Source organism: Schistocerca americana, chromosome 9, assembly GCF_021461395.2.
Source record: "Schistocerca americana isolate TAMUIC-IGC-003095 chromosome 9, iqSchAmer2.1, whole genome shotgun sequence".
NCBI classification, from domain to species: Eukaryota; Metazoa; Arthropoda; class Insecta; order Orthoptera; family Acrididae; genus Schistocerca; species Schistocerca americana.
Genome location: NC_060127.1, coordinates 105,947,723 through 105,972,818, shown reverse-complemented (window position 1 = coordinate 105,972,818; position 25,096 = coordinate 105,947,723). Strand labels below are relative to the sequence as shown.

At 39.6% G+C, this 25,096-nt stretch overlaps 2 protein-coding genes across 3 annotated transcripts in view; one reads left to right on the top strand and one right to left on the bottom strand.

Moving 5' to 3' along the window:
* LOC124550857 (tetratricopeptide repeat protein 27) overlaps nucleotides 1-254 on the bottom strand; it is a 141,083-nt gene extending 140,829 nt beyond the window's left edge. For both annotated transcript variants that reach the window (XR_006967733.1, XM_047125597.1), the window contains exon 1: nucleotides 50-254. Coding sequence is in view for 1 of the 2 variants with exons in the window: in XM_047125597.1 (XP_046981553.1) it covers nucleotides 50-134 (85 nt within the window). In the remaining variant the exon portion in view is untranslated. The remainder of the gene's footprint in view (nucleotides 1-49) is intronic.
* A 40-nt stretch (nucleotides 255-294) lies between these two features.
* On the top strand, nucleotides 295-24,395 carry LOC124550858 (tRNA-specific adenosine deaminase 2). Its single transcript, XM_047125598.1, has 3 exons — nucleotides 295-811; nucleotides 22,104-22,391; nucleotides 24,237-24,395. Exons 1-3 carry the CDS (start codon nucleotides 545-547, stop codon nucleotides 24,333-24,335), a joined length of 654 nt encoding a protein of 217 aa, XP_046981554.1. The 5' UTR covers nucleotides 295-544; the 3' UTR covers nucleotides 24,336-24,395.
* Nucleotides 24,396-25,096: the final 701 nt, after the last annotated feature.

Sequence of the window (25,096 nt, the reverse complement as noted above, 5' to 3'; positions counted from 1 at the left end):
AAGCTAAACAATGCAACGTGTAAACATGCAACAGAATGACTGTAAAAACCTTCTTCAACAGGAAATGATTTCTGGAATCCAGTCGCTATATATTCTTCTAATGCTTTCACGTCTGCGTCACGCAATTTCGGCATTATTACCAATCTCTAGCAGATTTCTAAACAAACTGAACGCCGCACATCACTCCAGCATACACAACATATACTGCACTGTACCAACGCCACCTTACACTATGACTGTGCCATCTTCGTGACTTTATCCTTGGACAGCGAGCTGTGTATTATGGGTAATCTAGCTGTGAGTGTGTACTGTGGAAGCAAGACATGAACGAAGAGCGCAACTAAGTGTGTTTACGCAGGAACTACATGCACATTGTTTTATTGTAGCGATGTACATGTACTTTCGTTTGTGTGCACTGATTAATTGTTCTTCTGGCTATGTAAAGCGGAAGGAAAATGTCCATTTATGCTTTTCCGAGTAACACAAACTTTGTTTTGTTTTTATTATTGTTGTTTTACTGCTACTGTGCTGGAACAAGCCGATAATGGATCAAGAAAAGGAAGAATGTGTATCAGACACACAGCAGTGGATGAATAAAGCATTTGATATTGCGGAATTAGCCCTTAGCAATGGCGAAGTACCTGTCGGTTGTGTGTTTGTCTGTAGAAATAACGTTATGGCTGATGGTGCAAACACAGTTAATAGAACCAAAAATGCAACAAGACACGCCGAGATGAACTGCATAGATATGGTAATGCGTTCGTGTAAAATAGCTGATGTAGATTGGAGAAAAGTATTCCCCGAAGTTGAGGTTTGTACCCGGTTGCATTTTATTATCGCTCTAATAACGCTTTGTACGTGAAATGTTTCTCTCACTTCTGCCTTGTTGAGTTTTGAACTCCTTTTTATAACTAGATGTTAAAGTTTTTCAACGTAGTATATATTTCAGTTGCTTTATTACATTTATTTTTTCATCTACTTTTCACATTTATAGTGATATGTCAGATATGCATACAAACATCACAGGGAATATTAGCTTTTATCAGACACAAAGAATTTAATGATTTAGAAAGTTTACAGCCTGTATATATAAAATCAAATAACATATGGTTTCCTTGATTGACACAGATTTCACAAGTATCAGATAGAGTTTTAAATATATGGCTGTGCTCATCAGTTGAGCACCTCTACAAGATGATATCTGGTGGTACATAAAAAGAACAAGAAGATAGTTGCATTTTTATTCCAATTTTGTTATTTAAATACTGTGGAAATCTTTTTCACGTACAAAAGATTCCTCCAACTGTTTTGGGTGAGTGGGGTGGTGCATTAGTTAGTGCACAGAACTCACATTTAGGGTGACGACTGGTCAAATCTGCAATTTAGGTTTTCCTTGATTTCCCTAAATCGTTCCAGGAAAAATGCTGGGATGGTTCCTTTGAAAGAGCACAGCCGATTTCCTTCCCCATCCTTGAAACAGTTCAAGCTTGTGCTCCATCTCTAATGACCTTCCTTCCATCTGTTTCAAAACTGTTTGTTGCTTGTCGTCAGTTGCCTGTGTATAGTATATGTAGTTGTTACCTTTTTATCTAATGTTGTAATTGCGTAAATCTTTGTTCATCAAACGGAACAGTTTGCTTTAAGAAATTTAATTCTTTCATGATTGTACAGTATAGGTACAGTCAGGACTGTTAAATGGTAGGTAAACAGGTTTTAACTGTTACAGTTGACCCTACTTCTCATCTAGGATTTGGATCATTTCCATAAGTAAAGTAGCAGAGAGATGCTCCCTGTTAAATGTTTGTACAAGCTTTGTGAACAAATAATAATTAATGTTTGTGTGTTTATAGGTAATTTCCAAGAATGATTGCCTATCGTAGTCGCGGGGTCCAAACGATACATATTGAACGTCCGATAGTAAATCGATCATTACGTCTTAACTTTCCCTGCAAACACAAGTTGTGGAAGTATAGGAACTGAAACAAGTATAGTTCGTCCCTTTGTCCGGGATGCCCTTCTCTTTTTATGGAAGACTTAACAGATTTCCACAGCCGCTCAATATTCTGGATGCGGGCACTGCGGTCATCCGAAGACACGAACTCCACAGAATGGTTCAGAAATTCGTGGTCAAACCCTTCAGCTTTCAGAGTCTTTTTAAGACTGAAACCCATCTGTAATAACTTTAGTACCAGGCAGTATGAAGCGTCTTATGAGAACCACTAAAGTGACCTTGCCTCGGGACAATACTGTGACAACGAAACACTAGCGCAGCTCTCTTTCTATTCCACCGAATACCCAAATGTGATCTATTTCACTTTTTGAAGGTCGTCTTCTTTGGTTCTTTCGCCTAGCTGTATGAGATTCATCTACTTCTACAACTATATTCGATCCACCAATTGGTACACTATCATTTGTCGCTACCACGTAACAGACTTCTCGCCAAAACCCGAAGTAGTCACACACAGTATTTGCAGATAACTCAGTTTCTGATGCTGTTGGTGGCAGCATGTAGTCTGGAATCCAGCACGATACAAGAATTACACTTGTATGAATGGATAACTTGGAAGAGTCAAACCACGTATTTTTCCTGATACTCGTTCGTTTTCCGCACTCCCCGCAATGAAATTACAACGGGATTTCAGTATCGACACTTGCGAAGTTTTACAGACTTCGCAGCACCAGACAACACAGTCCCTCCTTCCCTCGTCCGACAGAACTCCATATTTGCGGCAAAAAGTCAAACAACTCTCTATGCTGGATATACATGGAATTAGAGTTTTCCATGTCAGAGAATGTGCGGAAGAAACCTCAGGAACACCAGACATTACACTCGCTATTGACAGAAACAGTCTGGGTTTCCCAATAAAGTCACAAATAATTAGGGCACAATGTAATCTACACGAACTAAAGGAATGGCGGAAAACAGATAAAAATGACTATAACAAATGAGTGATCATAAAGCCCGCCACGAATTCGAAAGATCGATTTACTATCGCATATTTGATATGTATCGTTTGGATCCCGTGACTTCAATAGGCAATCATTCTTGGAAATTACCTGTTTATGTTACCAACAGTAGACACTGGTTGTATATTATGTGTGCTAACATGCTTATTGATAAATTGAATTTATTTTGTTTGACCGTTTGGGATTATATGTAATATAGGACACCTGAAAATTAAAAAACATTCATCATCACATAGGCCTACTTCCTAACCATATTTGTTACATTCTAACATCATCGATTATAAATAACAATATACACACATTTAATGTGGTAAGTACTCTTTAACACAGTAAAATTTCTTTTCCAGCATATAGTCTTTGAGGTTCTTTGGAAAGTTAGTGTCATGTACGCTGTCATGAAGGTTTTTAGGCAGACTTCTTGGTAATTTGATACCTGAATACTGAGGTCCATTTTCAAGCATTTTAGGCAGGGAATGCTTCGTATGTCATTCATCCTCTGTTGTCTTGTGAGTGTGTACATTAGTTGTACATTAGTGTTGTATATTATTATTTTGTGTGTTTTCAAAGACATAAAAGTTAAAAGGTTAGCTTTTTTTTATCAGGTTCTGCATGTTTCAGAAGTCTTTCATCTTAAAATGATCTTAATGGTTTGTGTGTGTGTGTGTGTGTGTGTGTGTGTGTGTGTGTGTGTGTGTTCTGTATGGGGGGGGGGGGTTGCATGCGTGTGTGCATTTTTTAAGTATGTGAATACACTTGGTGTGTTTTGAATTTTTGAGTTTCCTCACACTGTCACTCCATTCTGAAGATACAGTTCAAAGAGTCCATAGTATACTGTTCACATAAGCTATTTGTCTGCATACTGCAATAGCTGCTTCATTATGAATATGATGAAGCTGAGTTTTTTACAGACAGAATGAATTTGTTGTTTTCATTTCAGCTCATTATATACAGAAATACGTAAGAATCCAGTAAATTCTACTTCTGCCAACCTTTTTCATCCACCTCCAAACCCATGTGCAGAGGCTGCTCTTTGTTTCTGAACACTGTATACACACCATTTTTAGGTTTATAACCAGTCCATTTTCCAAGAGCCACTGACTTGTGATGTTTGCAGATATGCTTGCCCTTCTCTCAACATGTTCCACATTTTTGTCACTGTTCAGTATTGTCATGTCATCTACATACAATATTTTCTTCTCTTTCTCTTCAACACCTGTATCATTAATGAACAGATTCAATAGCATGGCCCATTACCAACCACTCCATATTTGATGGCTTTGGTTTCTGACTCACGTTCTTTTCCTATTAACACACTGTTTCTTGTTGCATACGTATAATTCCATTCACTACCCTGCTTGCCCTCGAATAATGTAGTTTTCCAATTTTCCTATCTGTATTTCATGATCATTCATGTCAAAAGCTTTGGCGAGATCTGTAAAATTGCTGGTGCAATTTTATTTTTATTTATTTATTTTGTAAGGATTGTATAGTGTATTCGTGTCAGATTGGCAATTGCTGATTCTATAGGTTTACCCTTTCTGAAACCATGCTGTGATGGTACAGTAATGTTATGTTCAAACAATCAGTTAATCTATTACACAGAAACCTTTCCAGGATTTTTGAGAAACTTTATATAAGTGAAACTGGCCTGTAGATGTTGGGAGTCCCCTTTTTGTTCTCTGGCATCCACTTGCTTATCTTCAGTTTTTCAGGAAAAAATTCATCTCTGAAAGAGCCATTCACTATGGCCAACAGTGATGTGATTATTTGTTCACTTACCAGCTTTATTATGTGATTCTATATTTCATTATCACTAGTTGATTTCGTGGACTTCAGTTTCTGTGCAGTTTTCCTCAGCTAATCTTCTGTAATTAGTTTCAAGAACATAGTTCTGATTTATCTTTTTTGATACCTTAGGAAGCTTATTTTCTGGACAACCTCTTTGCGATTTTAAGTTCCCCACCAAATTTATATAGGCTATGTATCATTGAGTATGTAAGTCATTTTTCTGCCATCTGTTAACACTGCATTGTTCGTTTTCTTTTACCTGTCCCTGTTTGTGTGTTTCATCTATCTTTTTTCCTTTCTTTCACCATTAATTACATTTCGCACTGTCTTTATTCTGTCTTTTGAGTTCCTTAGGTAGTGTTGATTGCTTTTGTGTTTGCCTCTCTTATTATTTTTCTGTATTTCTTTAGTACTGCATAACTATGTTTCATTCTGACAGTGTATTACCTTAATTCTGTGTATATTAACAGTTCCAACTTACTGTAACGTATTCATATATTTTGACAATCTGCTGATAGATGATCAGGGAAGTGAATATCATGTTATATTCATATGTTTTATATTTTTTATGTTATACTTTTTGAATTGCTCCACAACAGCGAGAACAATCTCATTTTTGGGTATATGGATCAAAAACTGAACCTAATCTAATCTAAATCTAATTTATAGTTTTCAGCTCGCTCATCCTTCTCAGATCCTGCAATTTCCTATGCCTGGTAATCAATTGTTTGATTCTACAGCTTTTCTTGTCTCTCTACTTTGAAGAATGCTACATTAAAATGGTATTTAATTGTTGTAAAAAATTAACTGTACTTTTCATTTACATTCTGCACCTATAGCCCTATGGTTTCATCCCATGTTTTCCCCGCGTAATATTGTTCTGAAGATTTTAATATTTTGCTTGCTGATGATCCCTGTGTTACACCTACTGATATTAGTAATGGTGATGTCAGTAGGTGTCTGATTCTAGCTTTTGTTATTGCAGATATTGATGTCTCAGTATTACACCATATTAACAATTCTTGAAAATCATGTCTTGTTTTTGATCCATTGTCCATGTCAGTATTGAAGCCTCTATGTATAATGTTTTTCTTTGTGTTCTTTCTTAGGAAGTTAGCATTTTTTCCCAGAAAGATGCTAATCTTGCCACCTGGTGATCTGTACACACAAAACACTCTAAAGTATCTGTCACTATTCCAGTAATTTCAAAGGCTTTTTTGCTACCTGTGGGTAACCTCACACCTTTACTGGTTTACTGATTACAGTCTTTAGGGGCTTTCCTGTTTTAATATATTGTCACGTAGAAGAAGGTGTAAATAGATAAATGACAAACACTGACTTCACTTAACGAAGGATTATTCAGCACTTGCACATACAAGAGCGTGGAGCGAAGTGCCTCCGGCCAGAACACATACAGTATATATACAGTTACAGAACATTCCAGTACAGTGATTCTTGACATTTGTGGATACTTCTAGAATGTGCTCAAACCGAATATATAAATTAAAATTTTACTGTTCAGGTGAGTTTTGAACTCACGACCCTCCATGCAACAGTCTAGTATCATAACTACTACACTACAGTGACTGTGTTAGTCAGCTTCTTCTGTGACATTGCTCCCTCCTTAACAGAACAGCATCTCGATGTTACGTCCACCTATTCTGGGAACGAATCATTGGTCCTGCATACTCCGACACCCAATGTCTGATGTTCGCCCTGGCAGTGATCTTCTTAGAACTTCCCTTGCCGCTACGCTCTTCGTCACCTTTCCGCTTGTTGGCTGTCGCTGGAGTTTTGAATTTACCCTGGGTTCCAGGATCCTTATAGGGCTCCATTCAAAGGACGTGGACCATATCTCTGATTTTTCGTCATCTTGTGTCAGGGTCGAAATCTTCAACTTCATAAGTAACTTCAGACAACTGTCTTACAACCTTATAATTTCCAAAGTAGCGCCTGAGGAGCTTCTCAGAGAGACCCACCCTCCGAACAGGAATGAAGATCCAGACGAGGTCACCAGGCTGGTAGACAACAGGACGGTGGCTTGCGCCATACCTTCGACGATTGTTTTCTTGAGCCTGTAGCGTGCAGAGTCAAGCTAACTGCCGAGCTTCCTCAGCTCTGGTTAACACCTGCCCGATGAAGTCATCGTCTGCGTGATCAGGATATAATGGAAACGCTGTGTCCATTGTCTTCGTCGCATCACGCCCATGCACCAGGAAAAATGGCGTAAATCCTGTGCTGTCTTGTTTGGCAGTGTTGTAGGCAAACGTCACAAAAGGTAGCACCTCATCCCAGTTGCCCTGAATATTGATAGCATGTCGGCCAAGGTCTTATTAAGGCGTTCAGTAAGACCTTGGCCAACATACTATAAGTGTTCGCCAATGTTGAGTAGAGCAACTGCGGTGAGGTGCTACCTTTTGTAACGTTTCCCTACAACAACGCCAGACAAGACAGCACAGGATTTACACAATTTTTCCTGGTGCATGGGCGTGAGGCGACTACGACAATGGACACTGTGTTTCCGCTACGCACTAATGACGTAGACAACGAGTACATCAGCCAGGTGTTAATCAGAGCTGAGGAAACTCGGCAGTTAGCTCAACTCTGCACTCTGCAGGCCCAAGAAAACGATCGCCGTGGGTATGACGTGAGGCACCGCCCTATTGTGTACCAGCCTAGTGACCTCATCTGGAACTTAACTCCTGTTCGGAGGTTGGTCTCTCTGAGAAGGTCCTCAGCCACTACTTTGAACCTTATACGGTTGTAAGACAGTTGTCTGATGTTACTTATGAATTTGAAGATTTCGACCCCAACACAAAACGGCAAAAGATCATATATATGGTCCACGTCCTTCGAATGAAGCCCTATAAGGATCCTGGACCCCAGGGTAAATTCGAAGCGCCAGCGACAGGCAACAAGTGGAAAAGTGATGAAGAGCGTAGCTGCAGAGTCGAAGTATGCAGGACCAATGACTTGTTCCTGCACTAGGAGGACGTAACACCAAGGCGCTGTTCTCTTAAGGAGGGAGCAATGTCGCTGAAATTAGTGCTACCACTACGAGACAAGATCTTTTAGCTCGACTATCACCAGATCTCACTAAGCGGCAACAGAAGAAGCTACTTGCCATTCTTCAAGAGTTCTCTGAATGCTTATATCCACAGGTGAAAAGCAAATTAGACAAATCAATGGTGAAGCACCGGATTAGCACTGGAAACCATCAACCAATAAGCCAGAGAGCATAGCGTGTGTCAGCAACGGAATGTCGAATAATTCGCGACGAGGTAGGGAAAATGATGAAGAATGACATCATTCAGCCTTCGCAGAGCCCATGGTCATCACCAGTGGTCTTCGTCAGGAAAAAGGATGGCAGTTGGCGCTTTTGTGTCGATTACAGGAAGCTTAATAAGATAACTAAAAAGGACATTTACCCTCTTTCATGAATTGGCGATACAATAGATTGTGTGAAGGGGGCTAAGCTTTTCTCAACCATGGACATGTGCTCGGGGTACTGGCATGAAGTAGATGAAGCTGATAGTGAGGAAACTGTGTTCATCACTCCTGAGGGCCTGTATGAGTATAAGGTAATGCTGTTTGGTTTGTGTAATGCACCAACAAACTTTGAACAGATGATAGATAATATTCTAAGGCACCTGAAGTGGATGATGTGTCTTTGTTATTGAGATGACATTATAGTTTTCTCAGAGACATTTTATGAACATATAAGTGTCTCCAACAAGGCGGACTGAAACTTAATCCAAGAAAGTGTCTGTATGGAGCAAAAGAAATCAAAATACTTGGACACCTTGTGTCAAACGAAAGAGTGTGGCCAGACCCAGAAAAGGTGAGGTCTATAATGGAATTGCCTATTCCTAAAAGTATTACAGATGTGAGAAGCTTCCTCGAATTATGTTCTTATTACTGTCGTTTTATCAAAGACTTTTGTATCAAAGCAAGGCCACTCCAAGAGTTGTCAAAAGCCGATGCTAAATTTATATGGGGTGGTGCTCAACAAGATGCTTTCGATGTGCTGCGAAAAGCTATGACGACTGACCCTGTACTTGGTCTGTATGATGAGAGAGCACCTACAGAACTGCACACAGATGCCAGTGGGTATGGGATCGATGCTGTTCTGGTGCAAATTCTGGGTGGAAAAGAGAAAGGTAAAGCCTATGGTTATAGGACACTTACAAAAGCTGAGAGAAACTATTCAGCTACAGAAATAGAATGTCTTGCTGTGATCTGGGCCATGTGCAAATTTCGACAATGTCTCTATGGAAGGCCATTCACAGTTGTTACAGACCATCATTCACTTTGTTGGTTGACAGGTCTTAAGGATCCAACAGGACAACCCGCCAGGTGGACCTAGAAGATCTTGTCTCATAGTGGAAGCGCTAATTTCGTCTAGACTTGGCATGCGAGGTTTCTATGACGCTCAGCTGTTCTGCAATTAACGGCTCAGCGTTTGCTACACATATGCGTCTTGGAAAGATCAGCGGTTCTCGGTGACACTTAACTATCCACAATTCACCAAGTCCGTTCTTAAACGAGACGACAGAGGCTGTGAAGACCAAGTTATTCTTCGGTGCAATGTAAGAGAAGCATACCACTGAAGAATATGTGTCGCACTGTAGAGAGTGCCAGAGAGAAAGGCAGTTCCTCAGAAACCCACTGACCGGCTGGCCAGCTCATACCAATTCCACCAGCCAAAACGTCTTTCCAGCGCATTGGGATTGACCTCCTCAAACCATTTCCAACATCTGCTAATGGCACTAGATGGATTATTGTTTGCATTATCTGACACGCTGTGCCATTACAAAAGCCGTGAAAACAGCCGAAGCATCCGAGGTAGCCAAATTCATCGTGGAAGACATTGTATTGAAACACAGTGCCCCAAGGTTGTTAATTACTGATCGAGGAAAAGTTTTTCAATTGAATCTTGTGACAGAGATAAACCGTCGGTGCAACATTACACATCACATGATGACTGCCTACCTTCCACAAACTAACGAGCTTACTGAACGCCTTTGTATGACCTTGGCCGACATGCTATCAGTTTCGTCAATGTTGAGACGAGCAACTGGGATGAGGTGCTATCTTTCGTGACGTTTGCCTACAACACTGCCAAACAAGACACCACAGGATTAATGCCATTTTTCCTGGTGCACGGGCTTGAGGCGACTAAGACGATGCACACTGTGTTTCTGTTACATCCTGATGATGTGGACGACGACTATATTGGCCAGGTGTTAACCAGAGCTGAGGAAGCTGGGCAGTTAGCTCAACTCCGCATGCTGCAGGCTCAAGAAAACGCTCACCGAAGGTATGACGCAAGCCACTGCCCAGCTGTCTACCAGCCTGGTGACCTCGTCTGGATCTTCACTCCTGTTCAGAAGGTTGATCTCTCTGAGAAGCTCCTCAGATCCTACTTTGGACCTTATAAGATTGTAAGACAGTTGGCTGATGTTATGTATGAAGTTGAAGATATTGACCCTGACGCAAGACGACCAAAGATCAGAGATACGGTCCACATCCTTCGAATGAAGCCCTCCGTGGATCCTGCCACCCAGGGTAAATTCAAAGCTCCAGTGACAAGCAACAATTGGAAAGGTGGCAAAGAATGTAGCGGCAAAAGAAGTTCTAAGAAGATCTCGAGCAAGGCGAGGATGAGTCATCAGGAGTCAGAATATGCAGGACTGATGACTCATTTCCGGACTAGGAGGACGTAACACTGAGACACTGTTCTCTTAAGGAGGTAGCAACGTCGCAGAAGAAGCTGAGTAGCACTGTGGTGTGGTGGTTGTGATACCATACTGTTGCATGGAGGGTCGTGAGTTCAAAACTCACCTGGACAGTACAATTTTAATTTCTATATTCGGTTCGAGTACATTCTAGAAGTATCCCCAAATGTCAAGAATCGTTGTACCGGTATGTTTTGTAGCTGTATGTGTTCTGGTCAGAGGCAGTTCGCTCCGCACTCTTGTATGTACAAGTGTTGAATAAACCTTCGTTAAGTGAAGTTAGTGTTGGTCATTCATCTAATTATACCTTCGTCACTAGAGAAGCCAGAAGGATGTCTCATGTGGTGGCACACAGTTGCTGTCATCATAACGTCCTCTTCTTCTTCTTCTTCTGTCTCTGATAAATTGTGAACTTGGAGGGCACTGCCAAGCAATAGTATGAGAACAATGAGAAGAAGTATTCCAGGCAGAACTACACAAGTATTTCGGCAAAATACGACGACAGAAGTGCAAGGCTGAAGATAAATTATAGTGCAGGGCACAGCGTCCATGAGAAACTACAGCATCCTACATTCAAGACGTCTTGGAGCTGTGTAAAGTAGTGGATCCTAGAATGAAGGAGGAAGATAAGGTTGCACATCTCATGAAGGGTGTTGCTGAGAACATGTATCAAGTCCTACTTCTGAATGAGGTTTCGACAGCAGACAGCTTCATAAAATGGTGCCAGTATATCGAGACAGTCAAAAAAGAATTACACACAAGAAGTTTGAACGATTTCCAAACATCGTATCGATGTCTGTGATGGAGGAAGCAACCGATTTCACAAGTGTTCTTCGTCAGATAGAGAGAGAGGAAGTTCAGAAGGCACTTGGATTGCATGGCGAGCAAAAATCCGAGATGCTTCAAGAGGTCATAAGGGAGGAAGTGGAACAGACATTGAAGCCAATCTCTTGTCCTTCATTTCTCTTTGAAATGGTGAAAAAGTCGAGACCCAGGCAGAGTTACATTCCTACAATGCCACATGAGGAACCTGTTTGGGCACCAAGGATGACTTGACGTCTGGAGGACCCAGGATAACCAACCAGTATCTTTCCACTGCAGACGACCGGGACATGTGGTGCGCTATTGTAGAGAAAGGTGGCGGATATTTAATGACGCCCACGCCAGAAGACAGAAGACTGATCTTAGCCGACGCCGACTCCGGGATGATGAAGATGAACAAGAAGATGGTGCAGGATGACGTAGGTCACCATCGCCGCGAGGAGCTAGCCACTGGAGAAGACGCTCCCCAACATGCCGATCAAGGTCTCTGGCACTGTTTCGAATCTCCAGCCAATCACATAGCCACTGCAACCTGGAAAACTAAAGGGTGTGACCTTCCTTGAAGGCGAGGCTGCTAAAGAGAAAAATCCTCCGCCTTTAAACACTACAAAAATGATAGGAAACTACAATGATATCCTCATTGATGGCCAACCAGCCCAATCTCTTGTGGACTCTGGAGCATCATATTCAATAATTCCAGAGGAGTACTGTCGCCAGTTGCAGAAAACTGTATTCGTCGACAACAAAACATCTGTACTGAAGGTGGCTAACGGGAAATATGTAAAATCTACAGGAAAATGTGTCATTCGTGTGGGTATAAGTGGCCATATACAGCCCTTAGAATTTATTGTCTTACAAGAGTGTAGTCATGACATCATTCTCGGATGGGACTTCTTTGAAGCTTCTCAGGCAACCATAGATTGTGGTCGCTCGAAGATTATGCTAGATGAAATGAGATACTGTGGACAGGAAGATGCGCATCCAAGTGTTTGGAGACTGTGTGCTAGATGAAGTGATCATGCCTGCAGTCAGTGCTAGAAAGGTAACTGTCATGTCATGCCATGCATCATTGCATGGATCTTGTAGTGCAATGTAAGAGAAGCTTAACAAATTTGTTACAGTGCATATAAAGGCACCTCTGTAATAATGCTCGGTTTCAGAAACCAATTTTGTACGCACTTGTTTTGCTTTTACCATAATTTTAAAATATTTGTCAACTTGTTGCATTCTAATTCCCGGTAGCATATAGATTTTGCAGTTGCGGGCAGTGATATTTTTCAGTAGTGAATCACCAATTGTTAGAAATTCATTTTCATTCCCTTGCATAGTTGTGGTCTTGTCTTTTTCTTTGCCATGTGTCACTACCTTTCATTTTCATTTATCTACCAATTTTTGGCTTGCTGCGTTTATCATGACATTGTCAGAAACACTGGATGTGTTGTTGTTTTTAAAGTTTGTATGTACACATGTGTTATCATGGTCCTGTTGTTTTTCTGTTTCATGTATCTCACAAATGGAGGACTGCTTTTCTTGTACTAATCTATCACTTTGTTTCTGTACAGTCAATATTAGAGTTTTTAATGACTCAATATCATTTTATAGTAACTTTATAATTTCCTTCTTTGGGTCCACAGCACTTACAAGATCAGCCATTTTGTTAGTTAAACACCCATGGCATGTCCACAGAAAATCAACACTGATGAATTTTATGTTCACTTTCACATACTTTTCAAGTAACCCCTAATTGCACTTGTCACAAAAATATTTTATATATCAGGAATATCGCAACTTTGGAAAAAATAGTCTGTTGTTCTTGAAGTTATACTTACCACACACTAAATTCTTTAACAATATTATGAGAAGGAAAGTTGCTATTCACCATATAGCGGAGATGCTGAGTCGCATATAGGCACAACAAAAAAAATTTCACACGTAAAGCTTTCGGCCAATGGCCTTTGTCAACACTAGACACACGTACGCATACACACACTCACGCAAATGCAACTCACACACATGACTGCAGTCTCAGGCAACTGAAACCATAGTTTCAGTGGTTTCAGTTGCCTGAGACTGCAGTCTTGCGTGTAAGCTGCGTTTGCGCGCGGGCGCGTGTGCGCACGCTCTCACGCATTTGTGTGTGTGTGTGTGTGTGTGAGAAAATCTCTTTGTTGTGCCTATTTGCAACTCAGCATCTCCATGGTGAGAAGCAACTTTCGTTCTCATAATATTGTTACATTCCGTCCTGGATTTTCCATTGTTTGACTAAATACTTTAAATACTACTTACTTGACATTTATGTAAATTTACTGATATTGTTCCAGTGAGATGGTAAACACACTGCACTGGCCTTCAAGCTTTAGATTGTCCATGCCACCAAACAACTGTAGACAAATTCTTTGATTTTTATTTAATTACATTTGTACAAAGTATTTACATGTAACATAAGACAAGTCAACTTCCTCCACCACACATCTTTGTGTCTCCAATGGCCGTGATATTAAGGGTACTTGAAATGCTAACCTACCTTTCATGCTTTCCCTGATACTAAAAGAATGTTTTATGTGCTGTAAGAATAGAAGTTCATTTTACTGTTTAAATTATCCATTACACTAGTGAAATTTAATTAGAGCACTGAAATAATTCAGCATTTAATTCAAAGATTCTACAAATTGATAACTTGTGTGTTAAAATAACTAAAAAGTACCACTATCCATTCAAAGTAAGCTCTTGCAGTGATTTGAACTGTCCCATATGTTATCCTCTGTAAATGTAGCTTACATAGGGATAAATGACATACACGTCACTTTTAAACTCTGAATATTACTGGTTGGAAGGTTGCAAACTCCATTATTTAACATCATATTTCTTTGAAAAGCAAATGTGTCATAATTTTTAATTTACTGCTTGGTCTTAACGTCACAGATGGTCAGATTAGTACCTTCAGGATCAGTCTGTTTCACCATAAAATCTGCCTTTAGCTTTCCTGTTGCCCCATGTATTACCTTTGCAATAAGAGTTCTGACCTAACCCCAACTGATTAGCTACACATTACATGTAGGAAGGCTGGAAACCTGTGTCTGTGCTAATATATACATACATGTTTCTTGAGGAAAGCTAATGTGTACAACTGGTGCTTTATCACATTACTATGTTGAATTCAGAACCTGATAGGTAAGAGAGTTCTACTGTTTCAATTCATCTTGTGTTTCCCTCTTTTTTGATCAGTTTCTCTAAAGTTCTCTATTCCCCAGAATTGTTTGACACAGATGCAGGTGATGAAATACAAACAACCCAAGCTACAGTGTCAAGTGATTAAAATTACATGAGCTTTTGGCCAAGCACTCCTTGACCATTGTCAAGTGGTATGACTGCCACTGGGCTTCTGGTTCCCCCCCATGTATACACTAGCTGCCATGTGTGACGTCACTGGTACTCCTATTATACACTAGCTGCCGTGTGTGATGTCGCTGGTGCCCATGGCAACACTATGTATGGGCATATGGCGTTCGATACGTCCACTTATATGGCGCAATTGCTGGATCCCATACAGTGCTGCACTGCAGGCCACTGTCTCTATCTAAGGTGTTATCAATTAGTTACATGATCCCAGAAGCCGTTAGTCCAAGCCATGACGTATGTTTCATCAAATTTTATCCAGTATCTGTGTTCTAAAGCATGCGCAGCTAAAGTAGATTTCTCATAGTAGCTTAGGCGATAAAACCTCTCATTCTCCTTCCAGTGTTGTTCCACAGAGCGTACTGTTTGTCCATTGTAACACTGGCAGTACTTGCAAGAGATTGTAGACCCCAAATGTTCTGAGACCTGATGCTTCTTTAACTGGTCTCAGTACTTGACAAATTTTTGTCAGAGGCCCGAAGATCAGTTTGATCTTGTGTCATTTCAGTAGGCAGCTTATCTCGCCCGACACAGGACCACAGAATGTAAAAAAGGTGAGTTTCTTTTCCTGCTCATCATCAGTGGTCTTATTGTGAGTCGTGCTTGAAATCACTTCATTTATTTGATGAATGTAATAGGTGTTGTTACTGAAGACCTTGTGTAGGTGGCTCAGTTCGTGGGGCAAGTTATCGGTATCTGATACCATTCTTGAATGATGCACCAGTGTTCAAAACATTGTACTTCTGTGTTGATTGATGAGGGCTGATGGCATGCAAGTACAGATCAGTGGGGGTGGGTTTTCTGTAGACGCTGTGGCCAAGTCATCCATTTCATTTGCATTGGGTGGGGACGTCGAGAAGGGGCAATGCATTGTCTTTTTCTAAGACTGTGGTAAACTGGATATTACTGTTATTGCCATTGAGGACTTCCAAGAAGTCATCCAATTTCTCACATCCGTGTGGGCAAATGACGAACGTGTGATCAACATATTGAAAGAAATAACAAGGCTTTAATGGCACCATGACTGAGGCTATCTCCCCCAAAATTTTTGTTGAAGAGGTAAATGAATTTAGTGATGCAGTGTGAGAATGGGCTGAGGATTTTTGCTGGTAAATTGCTCCACTCATTTACCAGCCTAAGCATATTTACCACCATTGTTGTTCCAGGTGAAAATACGATCAGTAATGTTTCAGATTTCGGGGTAGAATGGGATAGGAATGATGATGGAAATAGGATCACGTTTGAGGAAGTGGAGAAAATGGTCAATAGATTGCAGTGCAATAAAGCAGCTGGGGTGGATGAAATTAAGTCGGAACTCATCAAGTACAGTGGAATGTCAGGTCTTAAATGGCTACACAGGATAATTGAAATGGCCTGGGAGTCGGGACAGGTTCCATCAGACTGGACAAAAGCAGTAATCACACCAATCTTTAAACATGGAAACAGAAAAGATTGTAACAACTACAGAGATATCTCTTTAATCAGCGTTGTGGGTAAAATCTTCTCAGGTATTGTTGAAAGGAAAGTGCGAGTATTAGTTGAGGACCAATTGGATGAAAATCAGTGTGGGTTTAGGCCTCTTAGAGGTTGTCAGGACCAGATCTTTAGCTTACGACAAATAATGGAGAAGTGTTATGAGTGGAACAGGGAATTGTATCTATGCTTTATAGATATAGAAAAGGCATATGACTGGGTTCCTAGGAGGAAGTTATTGTCTGTTCTACGAGATTATGGAATAGGAGGCAAACTTTTGCAAGCAATTAAAGGTCTTTACGTGGACAGTCAGGCAGCAGTTAGAGTTGACGGTAAACTGAGTTCATGGTTCAGAGTAGTTTCAGGGGTAAGACAAGGCTGCAACCTGTCTCCACTGTTGTTCATATTATTTATGGATCATATGTTGAAAACAATAGACTGGCTGGGTGAGATTAAGATATGTGAACATAAAATAAGCAGTCTTGCATATGCGGATGACTTAGTTGTGATGGCAGATTCGATTGAAAGTTTGCAGAGTAATATTTCAGAGCTAGATCAGAAATGTAAGGACTATGGTATGAAGATTAGCATCTCCAAAACGAAAGTAATGTCAGTGGGAAAGAAATATAAACGGATTGAGTGCCAAATAGGAGGAACAAAGTTAGAGCAGGTGGACGGTTTCAAGTACTTAGGATGCATATTCTCACAGGATGGCAACATAGTGAAAGAACTGGAAGCGAGGTGTAGCAAGGCTAATGCAGTGAGCGCTCGGCTACTATCTACTCTCTTCTGCAAGAAGGAAGTCAGTACCAAGACTAAGTTATCTGTGCACCGTTTAATCTTTCGACCAACTTTGTTGTATGTGAGCGAAAGCTGGGTGGATTCAGGTTACCTTATCAATAAGGTTGAGGTTACAGATATGAAAGTAGCTAGGATGATTGCAGGTACTAGTAGATGGGAACAATGGCAGGAGGAAATCAAAGAAAAACTGGGAATGAACTCTATAGGTGTAGCAGTCAGGGCGAACAGGCTTAGATGGTGGGGTCATGTTACACGCATGGGAGAAGCCAGGTTACCCAAGAGACTCATGGGTTCAGCAGTAGAGGGTAGGAGGAGTCGGGGCAGACCAAGGAGAAGGTACCTGGATTCGGTTAAGAATGATTTTGAAGTAATAGGTTTAACATCAGAAGAGGCACCAATGTTAGCACTGAATAGGGGATCATGGAGGAATTTTATAAGGGGGGCTATGCTCCAGACTGAACGCTGAAAGGCATAATCAGTCTTAAATGATGATGATGATGATGATGATGATGATGATGATGATGTTGTTGATGTTGTTGTTCCATGGTTCAAACTTACCTTGTACTAATGGTCTTTCCTTTCCTAATATAACCCACCAGAACCCAGTCTGTGTCCTACGTCTTCCCATGCGAGACTTTCTCCTTTCAGTTTCTTAATGATTTCCATGACAGTACGCGTGTCCAGTAGTCTCCCATTGTAGATGTGGCTGTTCTCAGCTGCTCTCTTTATTTCTGATTTGACAGTTTTCTTTATCTTTGGTGGGATACTTTATCCGTGCAGCATACTGCAGCTGGGCTCTTACAAGGGATACATGCGCTTCCTCCTTTATATCCTTGCTCAAAATCTTTAGTACCCTCATTAACATGTGCCAAGACTTATTGGTATACACACTGTTTACTGCCTCACCTATATTATGTAGTTCCCAGTATATTTCCTGGCACTCGGTATCACATCCAGGTATCGCCACAGTTGTCCTGCTGTGATGGTGTTAGGTCCCAGTTTGTAATCTTATCAGTTGAAGTGCATTTACAGTGTACCAGGCTCTTCTGCCGCTTGCTACTGTTCGAATTTGTTTCTTTCAATTGTAGTTAATTGGTTAATAGTAGATGGTAGCCAGTGAAAAATCACTGAATCTAATGATTTTGTTTGGCAGAATATGTGAACTGATTTGTTCTCAATGTGAAGAGTGTGAAGGAAACTACATGTGCTGATAGACTGGACTGTAGCAAAGTCGAAGGCCTAGGTTAGTTTGGGAATATGACAGTTTCATTGTGGATTGGCAGAACCAACTGATGTGAATGGAAAAAGACTAGATACTCAGGCGGGCTGACCTGTAGTGAAGCCTGAGGTGTGGGTTAAGTTGGAATGCGACAAATTTGATGTCATTTCACAAAGTCAGTGTATGTGAATGGAAGAAAACATGACCTGCTGCCAGACAGACCTGTAGGAAAGCCTGATTCCTAGTTTAGGTTTTAATGTGACTATTTGGTTGAGAGTTGGCTAAGCCAAAATAGAATTGCCATCATGACTGATGTGTAGTGTAGCCTGAGATATATGTTTGTCATTGCAATAATGTACGTGTGTCTTATTTCTGATATTGGCTAAAATTCTAACATAATAGAACAAAATACCAGGGAACTGTATTGACAAACCACATTGCCGACAGGCCGATGTGATGTAAGCACCCCGTGGAGGCTAGCACTATACTGGATGACAGAAGGTCACTATGCCAAAAGACGAAAAGAGTTTTAATTGAGGCGCTACAATATCCTATCAAATTTCAATTATCTGAATTGTTGCCAGCAGCTGTTGGGAAGGTTTTCACATTAATTTAATGGCTGTATAACACTCAAATACTACTCCTTTATTAATTTTATAATACTTAAGTATTGATGTAAAGCAGATTATGTTTTAGCTTTCATCTTATATCTGCAGTAAACTTTGGATTTTGTAAAGTTATGTAATGCGGCTTCCAGCCTTTGGTTGTTATCCTAGTTATGATTTCCTCCTCGAAGTTGTTCATATGTTTCCTTTGTTTCTCTCTTTGGCACCATGGCCTTCCACCTTCCAGTGTAGAGCTAGCCTCCACAGACTGCTTATACCACATTGGCCTGTTAGCAATACAGCGGAAGTATGCACATCACGTGGGATTTTATGTTTTACTTGCATTGATTTTATACAGCTGGTGTCTACTGGTCCTGTAATATATCCAACAGGATGTTACCTGGTAAGCTATTTCTCAGATTTCTACCATTCTCGAAGTTTCAGTTCCATACTAGAGAATCGTTTTTGGTTGATATTTCCCATATATTTATAATATTATCTCTAGAATTTAGTTAATTTTTAGGCATTTTATCCGCGTTCACGGTAGTGTCCAGTAGTGTCCCATTCATTATTTGTGGTCCCGCCCCCCCCCCCCACCCCACGCCCCTGTTATTTCCTAGGCCTGACTCATTCAGTAGCATTACATTTGAACAAGCATCTTTTGGGAGTTCTCAATTTTATTATGACAACCCACCAATGTGGTCTTAATGTGGATAACTTTCTGAATGCTGGGACTCTATAATTGTCCATTTACACTATGAAAATATAGCCATTGTGACTACTTGTCTCTTTTGTATTCTTGACAGATAAAGCTGAATATGCATCTATACTGACAAGAAACCAGTATCTGTGAATAAAGCACCTTCGTATAGCCATGTGGCTTTTGGAAACACCTCATGACTCTTGCTTTTTTTAGTGTTACAAATTTTATGATAATTTGAATGGTTATTGAGTTTTGAGTGTTGTTTATTGTAGTTCACATTGTATATGTGCTGTGTTTGCCCTCCCCAGAAATTTGTTTGTATCATAATGTACACCATCTTATGTTTGAAAATATTTTGTTCCACTAACACCAGAAGCAAATTACTTTCCATTGTTCCATTTCCATTAATCTAATGGATTTTACATTTTATCATAATTTTCTGTTATTGAACAATATTGTTTTGTCATGGATTAATTGAAGCTTTATATATTGCTCATCAGTTTTAATCAGTAATGCCTTCAAAATGGCTGAAATCCATCACCAGATGTCACAAATACATGTGACTATATTACAAGATAGTGACCATAACAAAAGAAACACATGTTAGAATGCTATTGTGGAGAAAAACATAGTCAACTACAATGTAGGAATAATGTATCCAACAGAACAAATGTGGGAAGTTGGGGTTTTCGGGTGTGGACAAATGAAATTGGAGAATCATGACAATCATGATATCAAAAAACACACTCCACAAATTGGTATCAAAAATTTCACTTAACCTTTATGGTACAGTTGAACTGCCCGATACCATCAGAACACAAAAATTGCTGGAACGAATGAACTATGGTTACAGACATTTCATTTAGCCTATGTAAATCAAATGAAGTGCATGATATTAGTACAAAACACGGCCTTTGCAGTGAAATTCATGTAGTATAGAAAGTTCAATTAACTTATTTATTTCAATTGAATTGTCGATTTGCATCACAACAGACATGTAATCTTTCTAGGGGTAATATTATATGACACACCCCATCTATTTATACTACTGAAAATATCAATATTAAATATGAGAAACAGAAGGAACATACCTTCCAAGAGAACAAGAAAAGTTGAGACTCAAAGAAATTTGTGTGTGTGTGTGTGTGTGTGTGTGTGTGTGTGTTGTGTGTGTGTGTGTGTGGAGAGAGAGAGAGAGAGAGAGAGAGAGAGAGAGAGAGAGAGAGAGAGTACCTGAACCTAAAACTTCATCTTCATTCAAAAATAACTAAACATAAAAAACTAAAAACAAAAAAACATTCATTAAACAGAACTCAGTAACTCAAGCCCACTCCCTACCATTCAACTTACTACCATTCGCATATACATCCTCACAAGTGTCTTCAAAAAACCATGCAAACAACCTATCAAGAGCACTCCTTCGCCATCAATACTCGTCAAGATGAGCTTGTAAAAGGTGCGTTTTACGCCCCCCCCCCCCCCCTCAAGTCCCCCATTAATGTTTGTAAAACCCCAGTCCCACAATTTTTAAACTTAATTTGATGATTTAATACTAAATGATTACACTTTCCCCATTCTATGCCAAAAGCAAGTAAGAAGCAAACTCAGCAGAAACTGTCGGGCAATCCCCAGTGACATACTCTTTATGCAACCAACTGAAAACTTCTTTCTACGATTTTCTACTGTCCTGAAAACATCATGTGCATTTACATCTCAGAAACAACAGTCTTCCACTCCCATATCAAAGACCTACAGCATTCCATCCCCTCCCATACTAACATTTCCCAAACCTAGATTCATCCATTTTTACAAACACTTCTTGTCCCCCTATTAGATTTCTATAATTAATAAATTTCTCATAAATGTCCCTGCAAAACGAAAACCAAAGTATAATAAATTTGGTTTTGTCTGTTTCACAGTAAATTGTAAGATGATGATGAAGATGATATAATAAAACTTATAAACAAAAACGTTACTCGGGGATTAGACCTTAAGCCTGCTCCGACTGGCTGACTGCTGCATACAAAGCAGTATGAGGAGTAATCTACGATTGTGGAACAGACAATTGGCATGTCACCAATCCCTCCTATCATTACTGCCAGTTGCTGAATCGTGATGATGCTGCTGGTTCTTTATTTGAGCAGTTGTTCATTTGGTCTCACAAGGCTGAGTGGGCCGCATTCTAGACATCCCTACCTCAGAAAAATTCTAAGGGATATCGGGAATTGAACCCAGGTCCTTCTGTACTGAAGGCAGTGACACTAACCATTCAGCTATACAGAGGTGATTGTAACATAATTATATGATATAAAATACCATGTTCACCACCTTGGCAACCTCCAAATTTGCAAGGAAAATAAAAAAATGATAAGTAACCAGGTTTTATTAAAGTTCAGTTATACATGTTTGCAACAATGTGCCTGAAAATTACATTTATATAAGTTTACAACAATGTACCTGAAAAAGACAATGACTTTTTTTTTTTTTGCTCATTGTCGTCACCATGCAACACATAATACACAATACATACAAATATATCATATTGTAAATTTGGACATTGGAATGTGTTTTCTAACTGTATTTCCCATTAGGTTTTTGTGACTGTGGAGCCATGCATCATGTGCTGCAGTGCACTGTCAAGCCTACACGTTAAACGAGTGACATACGGATGCGACAATTTTCGTTTCGGTGGCTGTGGATCTGTCCTTGATGTACCACAGCTCACAGACAATCCACTGGTGACAGTGTCTGGAGTGCAGAAGGACCGTGCCATTGCACTGTTGAAGCAGTTTTATCAGGGCAGCAATCCTAATGCTCCCCCTTCCAAAATTGCAAAGAAGGAGGCACGATTAGAAAGAAGAGCCATTAGGGAAAAGCAGGTGAGAAGGTGTTTCCTTTGTATTTATGCCATTTTGAGGTGAAGCAACCCTTGCAGTGTTAACTATGAGATAAAAAGTAGCTTAAATTTGAGATCATGGGCAGTACAAGCCAGAACACTTTTTCTCTACTGAATGTTCATTGGCACTGAGTCAGTTTCTGGTAGACAACACGAGGTAAGCACTGAGGGGAAAAAAAAGTAAGTTTACCAGGACTGCAGCTACATATCTGCAAATAAACAAAGAAATTAATATATAACTTAATTTTTTTCCTGAGGTTATAAGCTTTATTACTACCACTCATATAGATGAATTTTTATAACAAGTCTACCAAAAGATTCATTACTGAATTATTGCTCTCCTTTGTAAACGAGTAATTCAAAATGTACTAACTATAAATTGTATTCAAGTAGTTGAAACTGTATATTTAAAAGGTATCAGAAAGGGGCAACACACAATATCAAACAAGAATAAAACTTGGCTATCTGTAAGTACATGTTTCCAAATTGGAAAAGAGCGAAGAAAAGTGGACTGAGAAAGCTAAGGGAACCACAAAAATCGAGGATTATTGTTGTTGTTTAACCAGTTGCAGCTACTGTGAATAGCCAAGTCCAAAATTGTAAATGTTCAGTATTGTTCAGAGTTCCTTCATTACTCTTTCTGGAATTGTGGTCACCACAAGAACCGTGTTTTAAAAGCTGCATGAACCTGTAGGCAGACTGACCCTCTCCTCCCCATACACTGCAGTCCAGAGATTTTCTTGCTGTTTGTCCAATGACTGCTTAAAACTACCTGTTAAAATGCCTCCTTGCACTGCAGTCACATCTTAGAGGGTACTGTTAATGCCACTACACGAAGCGTGTTAGTGAGCACTATATCTGTTCTTAATAGTTACTGCCAAGATATCTTTCCCTGTAAATCCAACAGTAGAGCACTGCGTGCTAGAGCAGATTTGTTTGTTTATTTTCAGTACTTTGTTTTCCGACCAGCACACTTCCCCCCCCCCCCTCCCTCTCCCCCCATCCTGGTTATTCAGCAGGGAGACATATTGACAGACTTGTTTTGAGGCCCACATTTACATCTATATTTTGCAAGATCCTGTTCAATGTGTGATGTCTTGATTTACTGTTACTGGTTGTGTTTGAACAATGTCTTGTTGGGGACTGATCATCAGGAAAAGTACATGTAGCACCTACAGACTTATTTAAGACATATTAAAGATTGAAAAACAAACTGTGTTTGTGTCCTATTAATATTTGTTTATTACAAAGCTGTTTTTGACTTATTAAGCCATCTTCAAGAAACAACTGACAGGTTCCACAAGAGGCACAAGTGCATACGAAACGAAATATAATATTAGAAACAAAGATACTATCAACACACACACACAGACACATTGGCAGTGACATTCCTCACCTAATGTTGTGGCCAAAGTTTTTGTTTCTAATGTTTGGTTTCGTTTGCACTAATGTTTCTTGGGAATGATAGATCATTGTTTTTTCATGATGGGCTAATAAGCTGAAAACTGGTCCAAAATAAATAAATATTAGCAGAACTAAAATGTTTGTTTGTTTTCCAACCTTATATATCTGCGTACAATTTATAGTTTGTAACTTTTAAATTCATTGTTTTTATTGAAGAACCATTAGTCAGTAAATAATCTTTTAGTAGTAATTTAAAACTGGAATTTTATTGCTTCATATTATGCTGCAGAGCCTAAGTTTGTGTTATGTTATTTCATCACTAAATACATCTGTATTTTTCACTGTAAATTAAAGCAAGTATCTATCGATTAGTCACTTCATTGTGCCGCAGCAACTCAAATCTGGTCACTTTCTGATTTTCTAGGATTGCGAGGACATTCACTCCAAAACAGAAAGTGCTATGAATTGTCCTGTTCCTGACAAGTCTAACAATACTGGGCAAAGTAATCACATTGTGAACTGAAGCAGTGAAGATAATTACTATGTATTTATTTGTCGTAATAAAGTACCCCATATCCTCTTATTTCTCTTTGTCTTCCAGTTTTCATCTGGCTTCAGGGATGTGCTGAACATCATTTCCTGCGTTTATGCCATTTGGACTATATGGTATTTTGACTTTGTCTATCTGTCATTATCCATTGGAGTGACACGGTATGGATAAATAAGTGTATGGGAAGACTGTAATTCATGTTTACAGATAATTCCACGTTAGGTTACTATGAAAAATTGTGCAACCCAACTACTATTATCACCAAAATTTGCATCATTTACTATAGTACCAACATGATGCAATGTGGTGACTGCCACAGTGGAAACAAAAGATGTATACTAAACACCAAATTCTTAGTTTTAACTGTAACCTACTGAATGTGCCATGCACATGTATGCAGCTTTTCTTTCACTCTTGTTGCATGTGAAATAAAGAAGTGTCAGACACTACACTATTTACTGACAGATTGTTTTAAGTTAGTAGAATAACAAAACATGTATTACATGTAATTTATTATGATCCCATTGTACCAGTTGTTAGTAGGGACAGGAAAAATTTGTTTCAACAATTAATGTGAATTTGGTGGTTTTTAAGGGAATAATGTGAATTCAGCTGTTTTTAAGGAGGTAGCGCGAATTTGGCAGTTTTCAAGGAAGTAACGCAAAGTCGGAGTTTTTCAACAAAATTTCTCTGTGTCCTCGTAAGAAGTGTCGTAAATCTAATGAAGTTTAATG